Here is a 10091-nt window from a genome sequence, read left to right on the forward strand (position 1 = left end):
TCTGGTGGTTTACTGTGGTGAATGGTATTATTAATGATTTAAAATGTTGACATACCTACATTAGGTCGCAAAAAATGACCTATATGAATGTATGATTTTTCTGATTGAAAAACATTTATATGAATCATAATAGGATTTGTTTTGTTTAACTAGCTTCTTAAAATGCAATAGTTTGTTAGTTCAATTACAATATGAGTTAAGCATTATAGGAGCACCTTGTTGGATTTCATTAAAAAAAAAGTATATATTATGCTAATAACGTGATAAACCAGACAGAAATATTGAGATTATGTGTGTCTCAAATTTTTTAATTAAAAAGCAATCTCAGAATTTACATTTTATTTATTTTATATTTATATATACAACAGGTAACAGTGGATAATATTCGACCAATACGTATACCTACAGAACACATCGCGGTCGATCGACAATTGTCCCGATTTACCAGTATGAAACTGGAGCAGAGTATGACGCATAGTAAGGGGAAACCACTGAACGCGCACCAATTACAGCAGGACTGGCAGCGACAGTGTTGTATACTGAGGGAGCGCCGTACAAAGAGGAAGCTGCGTACACAGAGGGAGCAGCGTATGTACGGGCGGCGATCACGGAGGGAGCAGCGAGAACGGAAGGAGCGGCGACCACGGAAGGAGCGGCAACCACGGGAGCGGCGACAGTGCGGGCAGCGACTACAGCGGGAGCGGCAGCGACCACAGCGGGTGCGGCGGCGAGTACGGGCGCAGCGACAACAGCGGGGTCCTTGCGTACGACAGCGTTGAAGCCGTTGACGTCATCGGCGGCGTAGTCGACGGTGCGCTTGGTGCCGTCAGCGTCGAGCAGCGAGTACTGTCCCTGCACGGTGCCACCGACGCGGGTCTCCACCTGGCTCTTGTAGTCGCCGGTGTTGGGGTCGGCCACGTTGTACGCGAAGCTCGTGTAGTCGGCGTCTGCTCGGGCTACTGGCACCACGGAGCTGTGGGCCATGGCCACTACGGCTGCGAGCACTACGACCAACTGTAGAACAAAAGAAAGAGCTTATTTACATTTTCTTATTGAAGTAATCTATTAAATCGTAATTATACTACATAAAATGTAATTTGAATAAAATAGTTTGTACTAGAATTGACAGAATAGTATATTAACAACCCAGAACAATTCTCACAGCATCATCTAACCCCAACATAAGCAGAGCTTGTGTTATGACTACTTGTATAAATACATTTTTTTTATAAATACATGTACAATATACGTTGAAAACATCCAACTCCACACAAATAATGACTACTAAAGTTTACAGCGTGCGAGGAATAGAACCAGCGTGCATTGGAAGTAAATCAGTGTGTTAAACCGCTGGACCACTGAGGCCTTAAAATAATATTGTTACAATTAAAAGATTATTATAAAAATTTGTACTTCTTATTTTTTAATTTCTACATAAATCCTGACTTGTAACAAGTAACTTGACTCCTATTTCCTAATATTCCAAAATATCCATTTTTATGTTTTAATTTTGTTAAGTAATAATATTAGATATAATTCCATTTTAGCTATCAATCAGTTTTAACTATCAATCATCTCAGATTGATAATAATTCACTGCACTTTTATTTATTAAAAATAAAAAAAATCTTCTCAAAGCAATAATAATCACTGTTTATTAACCTATTTCTTAATTTTTATTCTCACTATTTCCTATAATTATTTATTAGACAGATTTTGAATTTATCTTATACAATTAATTCTAGGAAATAAACTAAAAATCTGTGTTAGAACACACTAAAAATTTTTGGTTGTCACTTAAGAATATCACTTCGTTAACACATATATATATAAGTAGAAAAAGAAATCACCTTAGCTGCCATTGCGTCTAGGTTACAGGATGTTCACTGGTTAAATGATACTATGGTCAATGCACGGGTTGCTTTTATAAGAGCATCCAAACATGAGGGCGTGGCCATTTATGTATGACCACTGGTTGATCTTTAAAAATCGAGCAAGTACTCATTGTAAGCAAGCACTGGGATCCGGAAGCACAAGGCCGTTGGTTTCGTTAGCAATTAATGTAATGTACTTAGTTTGCTGTTTAATAAGCTAATTTATTGACTTTGCTACTTTAGTCATTTATATATTTTTTACTATTAAATAACAAAGCCCATGTTACTTTTGATGTATATAGATAATAGCCAATTTACTTACTTTAAACAGTTATTTATATATTTTTAATATTGAGGGACAAAGCCCGTATTACTCTTGATGATAAGCGCCTATAATCTTTAATACTAAGAACGTGTCAACTACACGCTCTTACACTCTACACACACAATATACATGAAACACTTACACCAATACAAACAATGATATTCACGAATACAAATATTTGTACTATGAGTGGAATAGAACCCGCGACCATCGGAAAGTAAGATGCTTTGCGACAATGCGACCACCGAGGCCGTCATTATAGTAATAATATATATATATTATTATTACTTTCTTTTTATGTATATACTTACGGTGCATAGGCAACCTCCTGATTATGGAAATGAGATACCTAAGGCATTTGACTATTAAGTAATTTTCACCTCATATATTAGGCAAGTCATTTAGCCAATTAAATTGGTCCCTGGTTGCCACTCCAACAAACCGCGTTAAAAGCGCAGCGCAGCACTCTAGGTTGTTATCAACAGCAACTGTACTGAAATTTAGTGAGATACTTAATGTAACACATAAAACAGATCTAAATTTTATCTGGTAAGTTCAAGCAGTGCTTCACTGATCGTAATTATGTATCAAATTGTGTTGATCTTTTTTGTATAAATGGAAACGGCCTACCTGATGGTAAGCGACATTTTTATTTTGAGGTTTGGGCTATTGTCAGTTGCTTGCACTGCGACCTACATAGATCTGTTGTGATCGCCCTTTTTCAGAGTTCGCTACCTAGCCCCGCTAGGGACAAGAGTTGAAGGATATTCTTAGGAGCGATGGTTTTTATCTCCTCCTCGTAGTAAGCGGCTACCGTCGCCTATATACATGAATAGCACTTTGGACATTAATTTATCTTGTTACGCCCGTGACTGAGCCATTCCAGAATATGATGTTTTGCCTCTTAGTTAGCAGATACGTGTACGGGCTACCGGACATGTCTGCTTACTGTGTGTGCAATTCAAAATTGCCGACACATGTAATTTCACCTCACAATGCATTTTACCTCATTACATTTCTTTAGCAATAACATCAGTGTTCAAGTAGCATTCAACCAAGGCGGTTTACTTTAAGAAAACCCCTTATCAATTAATCATTTAATCACTATCATTATCCAGAAATTGTGGTCTTAAACCCCCACAGATACTAAAGTTTATTTTGCGCCTATTTATTTACAGCCAATTATCACTGTGTTAATTAAATTTAATTCAGCAAGAAGCAAAATAAAGATATTTTTTTTATTATAGAAAAACCAGGGCTATACTATAGTATATATAGTACATGTTGACACAATTCATAAAACATATTAAGCTTTAAAAATAGCAGCAACGGATTTATATATTTATATCAATATTTTATTAAAGCTTTTTTTGTGATTACTAAATATAAGTGATGGGAATTAATAAATACCAATACTCTTATTGCTTGTATTGTCAAGATTTTACGGTTAATATATGTGATGATAGATTAATGATGATTCTTTAAAAAATATCAACTTCATTTCATGCTTTTATAGACAACAATAAATTCGCTTCTAAATTTCTAAAAAAGTAAGGATTTTATACATATTTGGAATCGAATTTAAAATTGAAAGGTATAAATTCCCCTTATATTCCTTCCCATAAAATATCTATGTGATAACTTATGAAGATTTGTAATAATAGCCAACAAAAATATGTAATATATTGTAATAATTTGGATTTCCTCGTCTCAAAGTATACAATTTCTTTTCACCATATGGTACATGTTTAGAAACATATACACAAGTGGTGAAAATAATGTTTCTGTATCCAACTGCTTGTCTCAGTCTTTTAATTTCCTGGTACGGCCTCGGTAGTCTAGCACACCGCTTCACTTCCGATGGTTGCAGGTTCAATTTCTCGCACAGTTATATTATGCAAGTTATTACACAAGACTGCGTCTGCTATTCATTTAAATATTCATCCCCTATATATATTACTATATAAACAAACAATCTTCATGTCATATCTAGCTATGATCTGGTTGTGCAGGTCGTTTAGTCGTGATTATATGATTCAATCATTCTCTTTTTGAATTTGCATATTAGTATATATTTCTTATTATAATAACATATTCTTTTGTTTACATTATATTTAAAAAATTATATATATCATTTTAATATCAACATTTTTCCAATAACCGGTAAAATTACAATCAATCATCTTTATTATATTTAATACTAACAGTTACCGTTAGTCGCGTATTAATACTGGTAATATAAGTATGTAGTAGTCTAACACCCAACAATATATAACTGTAGATAGGTATAGTATAGTTTTAAGTAATTACATACATTACCGATACTGTGACATTGAAATCATGCAGTCTCAGTTGGCTTAGTCGTTCACATTTCCTTCTAAGACTAATCCTAATGCAAACCGGGGATTATCAGAATTGACAATCGTTAAAGCTTGCATCAGTAATCACCTAATGGAATAACAAACGAAAACATACTGTACCTTGACTTGATTTTGAAATTGTCTCAACGGTATCAGTAATTCACAATTTTGGTGGTATTATTGATAATAATATTCTACATACATTCACATTAGTTCTACTATCAGAGAGAAGAGTGCAAATATATTTATTAAGAACTGAATCGTATTTACTAATATTTAAGAAACATTTTATGTCGAAAATGTATCAATAAATTTTATCATTAAATGTATCATTAAATTAACTATAAAAACTATGATAGTTTTTCTTATCTTAATATAGCTCGGTTTACTGTCAGTAAATTAGTGTGCTAATGAGTCATTATACTTTTACATTGCTACGATACTTACTATTGATTGATGCGTCCAGAGTAATTTAATTCGAGAAAAATATATTTTAACTTTTGGAACACTTAAAACATAATCTTAAATAATGTATATGTTTGTAGTCTATTTAAATTACATACATCAATTGAAGTATAATTCTCACTTAATCACCGGAAGACATGTCTCCGTCTTTTCGCTATTACAGTGTTATGTAGTGAAATATAAGGTTCATAATTTAATAAATTGATATATAGAAAAAGACATAGTGTTTGTATATATTTTTTTATTTTATATTACACACTTTTGTATATGTACAAACATGTAACTATATTTACAATCGATCGCTGTAATTCGAAGCAAGTCGTGGTCTATACCTAAGGAGCCTTAAGATATAATCTTTGATATGGCAGTTACCAAGATGATAAGGGAGCAGATACAACAGCGGGACCAGAGGATAGTGTGCTGTAAACTGAAGGACCGACGACAGTTTGGGCACCGACCACAGAGGGGCTAGCAGCGTAAATAGAGGGAGCTGCTACTGTACGTGCAAGCACGCCGGGAGCAGAGGCGGCATATACAGAGGGAGCCACGACTGTACGGGCGGCGACGACAGCGGGTGCAGAAGCGGCGTAGACAGCAGGAGCCGCGACTGTACGGGCGGCGATGACACCGGGTGCGGAAGCGGCGTAGACAGAGGGAGCCACGACGGTACGTGCGGCGAGAACAGCGGGCGCAGAAGCGGCGTACACAGAGGGAGCTGCGACGGTGCGGGCGGCGAGAACAGCGGGAGCTGCGGCTACTACGCTGGGAGCAGCAATAGTACGGGCGGCAAGAACTGATGAACCATAGACAGCAGGAGCGGCAACAGTACGTGCAACCACAGCTGGTGCTGCGGCAGAGTACACAGGCGCGGCGATAGTGCGAGCAGCTACCACTGATGGAGCGGCGGCCACGATAGGCGATGAGACGACAGCTGGAGCAGCGGCTACAACAGGCGATGAAACTACAGCAGCGTCTTTGCGGACGACAGCGTTGAATCCATTGACGTCGTCAGCAGCGTAATCGACTGTGCGTTTTGTGCCATCAGCGTCGAGTAGGGAGTACTGTCCCTGTACGGTACCACCGACTCGGGTCTCGACTTGGCTTTTGTAATCGCCGGTAAGAGGGTCAGCTACATCGTATGCGAAGCTGGTGTAGTCATTGTCTACTCCAACCACTGAGCTGTGGGCGACGGCCACTAGAGCGGCGAGTACTACGATGAACTGTAAATGAATAACAGCTTTGTGTTAATATTCGTAAAGTTAAAGTTATGTACTCTTCTTAAGGTACACGAAATTACTACTTCACATCACTCATATGTAGGGTTTTATTAGGTTCTTTTTCATATTGCTTATAATTTAGATATTACAATACAAGTAACATTTATCATTTGTAAGTAGGTTTGAGTCATAAAAAAGGTCCGAAATAATTTCAATATAAACATGTATGTCCATATTTGTTCCTGTCAGTCAGTTTTGGTTTAGATATAATTTTATTCAAGAATTTAGTAGATGTTTCATACAATTTAGCAAGCTTTTGTAGAACGCGGATATTGAGAGTTCCGTAGTATAATATGTATGAATAGCGAGTTTATCTCATAACAGAATATACGATATTTCGCTTTATATTTCCTGTAATAAGCACACATTATAATATATTAAAGTAGAATATATTAGATTTTCTTCTGAAATATAGTGCTTTTCAATTTAATTAAATTATGTTGTACGAGTACAGTAATTAATGAAATTGTTCTTCAGAAAATAGATTATATATTTATGATTTCTATGATAGTAATAAGCATTATAGTGCAAAATCATTAGAAGCAGATAAAACAGTTAAGGTATATACTTGTACATAGATACTTATTGAATTGAAATTATTTCCCTCATATATGAAAATGAAAAACTCCTACAAGTGCCATTTAACTATTGTCATAACTTCCAGGAAAAGAAACATGTGAAAGAAAGGTGGAAAATAGTTAAATAGCTACAACAATTTTATTCGAAATATAAGTAATGGTTTTATTAGTAATGTAGTTAAAATCAAGTTTAGATATAATTATTGATAATAATAAAATTATATTAGTATACAATTCATCTAGTCCCCAGTTACGAGAGGCTTGTGTTATGGGTACTAGACAACTGATATAAATACAAAGATATTTTTTTTGTAAATACATACATAATATAAAACATAGAAATCAGCTAGACTGATACAAACATTCATACTAATGAGCACAAATTTTTGAACTGAACCCGCGACTATCGGAAGTAAGGCAGTTTGCTAAACTATTAGACTACCGAGGCCGTCAAAGTTACCCTCTGGTATCAAGTACGAGTAGGTTAAATAGTGTTATAATTGTGTTATAACACTATTTAACCTACTCGTACTGCTCTATTTAGTTGAGAACTAGATGGCGCTGTGAGAATTATACTGAAATATTATTACATTATTAAGTTTTATTTTATTACACTATTAATAAAACAATTATACTTTAAATAAAACTATTGTAGATATTTAACTATGGAGAGTTCGCCACAGTACAAATAAAATGTTACTGACTACACTGTACAAAATTACAATCGCAAAGATAATTTTAATACACAAACGTACTAATAAAACTTTAGTTATTTTAATAGATATAATGAAATATCACCTTAGCTGCCATTGCGTCGAGACTAGAAGATATTCACTCGAGAAATGAATACTGATGCTGCGTTCGAGGTGCTTTTATATTATGCTCTACGAAACGCAAGGGCGTGGTAGCTGCGTATACGCATGGTCGCTAGCTGATCTTTAAAACGTCAATCTTGATAGATATTGCTATGCAGATGAATCCTGAGACGCAAGGTCGGTCGGTAATCTGTAGTCACAAAGGAGAAATTGTGGATCAGTTTTTAAAATATCACATGAAGGATGATGTAGGAAGAATAATAACTATAAATTTGAGAAGCTTGTTATGATACAATTCGTTTTGTATTAAGGTTATTATTTTCGCTATCTTTGATGAAGTATTCAATGCGGTGTTCCATATTTAAACTGTTTTATATTAATATATATTAATTTTAATCAAAAGGTTATTATTTTTTTATAGGTGTTTACTAAGTAATAAACAAAATATATCAGAAAATATCACTTATTTTCTCTAATATGTCTCATTTTTACAACGAATCTCATATATTTATAAATTTTTAAGTAAGTTTTTTATATTAAATTTTTCATAAATTTTATTGTACCAAAATATAATTATGACAAGTATATTTTTAAATTAGGGTGTATAAGAAAATCAAACCTACAATTGTCATAAAAATATGTTACAATATTTTGGGGGATATAGCGTAACTAACTATATAATTTTATGATATAACAAACGAATTAACAAAGAGCCATATAGGTTTAGAGTGTAAAAATAAAATTAAGTAATATTAGCGATTAAATAAGCAATCAAGTAATATAGTATATATAATACTCGTAACTACTTATTGTCCTCTCATAGCTTCTTCACAAAAATTGCCCGTTACAGGGAGAAAATTTTTCACCCGCAACAATACAACGTAATATTCGCTCGCTTAATCTAAATTCACTTTTAAAAGACCTCACATAACAGTTGTATACTTGCCCATTGTGGAGTTGTGATGTACAAAAGAAAACACTCAATTTACTATAACATTGCATCAGCTTCATTCAGTGTTGCAAACTTGCATCAGCCGTTATTGATACGCGAAAGGCCGGATACCTTTCGTAGTACGGCGTCTAAATTCGATCGCAGGTTGTGTCCAGCTGTACTATAACTAAACTGTGCTATTTGTTGTACAGGAGCAGTATAACCATGATGCAATATTATTATACCACAAAGAAATGTTTATCGTAACTTGTAATCAACACTAATATTAAATATGCGAAAGTGTGTCTCTAAGATCGAAGGATCTTAATTAGTTTTGTGCACAAATAGGTTATCTTATGAGAAAGGATATAGCCGCGAGTATTATCTAGTTTTCTATATGTAGACTACAAGTATAGTACTAGTTTATTTCAAATTTATTTTCTAATATTTTACGTATCGTAATACTACATTAATTGTATATTCATTCATTTAATAACATTTTACGATACAATAAAGTACCATACAAATAAACAAATTATAGACTCTGTCTTTTAATAAGACACTTATACGTCAACCTTCTATACCTGCTTCCCGAAGATACCAAGAAGTGTCTGAACTTCTGGGCATAGCTGATCTGAGTATGTTAACATATATTTTTATATATTTGGAATGGCAACTTGATGGTTAAGTGGTAACCGTCACCTATATACAGAAACAGTATTGAATTCACATTACCATGAGCTACCATTCATTTACTCATGCGTTATTATTGCTGGGGATTAACATGTCATGATTCTTATAATTTCACTGCTCAATCTGCACTTTTCTTATTTCAAACTATAAAAATTACATGTACGTACAAGTTGTAAAATAAACCTTGTTTAATTCATAAATATTTATGTATGTTTGCAGTGCATATTTAATCTAAATGTTAAGCAGATATAGCTAATAGAGATGTAAAATTAAACATTGCGTATGAGCGTACTAATCATCATAACTGTTTATCATCAAATATTATCATGATGATCAATCAGAATAAATTACTAGGAGTAATAAACCACTATAAGCTTCAACTCGTATAATATACTAAACTAATCTAGAATAAGTATAAATAAGAATATGGGTTATAGCTAGTCATTTTTTTTTCATAAGATCTTATGAAAAAAAAATGACTAGCTATAACCCTGAATATTCTCTGCTCTTTTGTGTTACATGATAGCCTCTGTCCTTCCTAGTGACATTGTGTCATCTTCACCAAGATCTTTCAGTATGTTGTCTTTCTATTACCAGTGAAGTTCAGTGGTAAAAAGGTTACAAGACAAAATAGAGAAACTGACATACTTTCAGCATATTTATACCTAATACTACAAGTAGTTTATGGAAACAAAAATATTTATTTATAATTTCGACTAATTATCACTTTTTTCTCAAAGAAGACGCCATGTCAAACATATGCTTTTTAATTAA

At 34.0% G+C, this 10091-nt stretch overlaps 1 protein-coding gene across 1 annotated transcript; it reads right to left on the reverse strand.

Moving 5' to 3' along the window:
* Positions 1-324: 324 nt before the first annotated feature.
* On the reverse strand, positions 325-7752 carry LOC131851637 (calphotin-like). The gene is made up of 6 exons (XM_059202157.1): positions 7677-7752; positions 5396-6243; positions 2641-2691; positions 2510-2526; positions 1850-1866; positions 325-1014 (listed from the first exon to the last, which is right to left on the reverse strand). The coding sequence occupies exons 1-6, from the start codon at positions 7686-7688 to the stop codon at positions 442-444; spliced, it is 1518 nt and encodes a 505-aa protein (XP_059058140.1). The 5' UTR covers positions 7689-7752; the 3' UTR covers positions 325-441.
* Positions 7753-10091: the final 2339 nt, after the last annotated feature.

This window comes from Achroia grisella, unplaced genomic scaffold (genome assembly GCF_030625045.1).
Source record: "Achroia grisella isolate CSIRO2021 unplaced genomic scaffold, CSIRO_AGI_Agris_v1 utg794, whole genome shotgun sequence".
In the NCBI taxonomy this organism is placed as follows: domain Eukaryota; kingdom Metazoa; phylum Arthropoda; class Insecta; order Lepidoptera; family Pyralidae; genus Achroia; species Achroia grisella.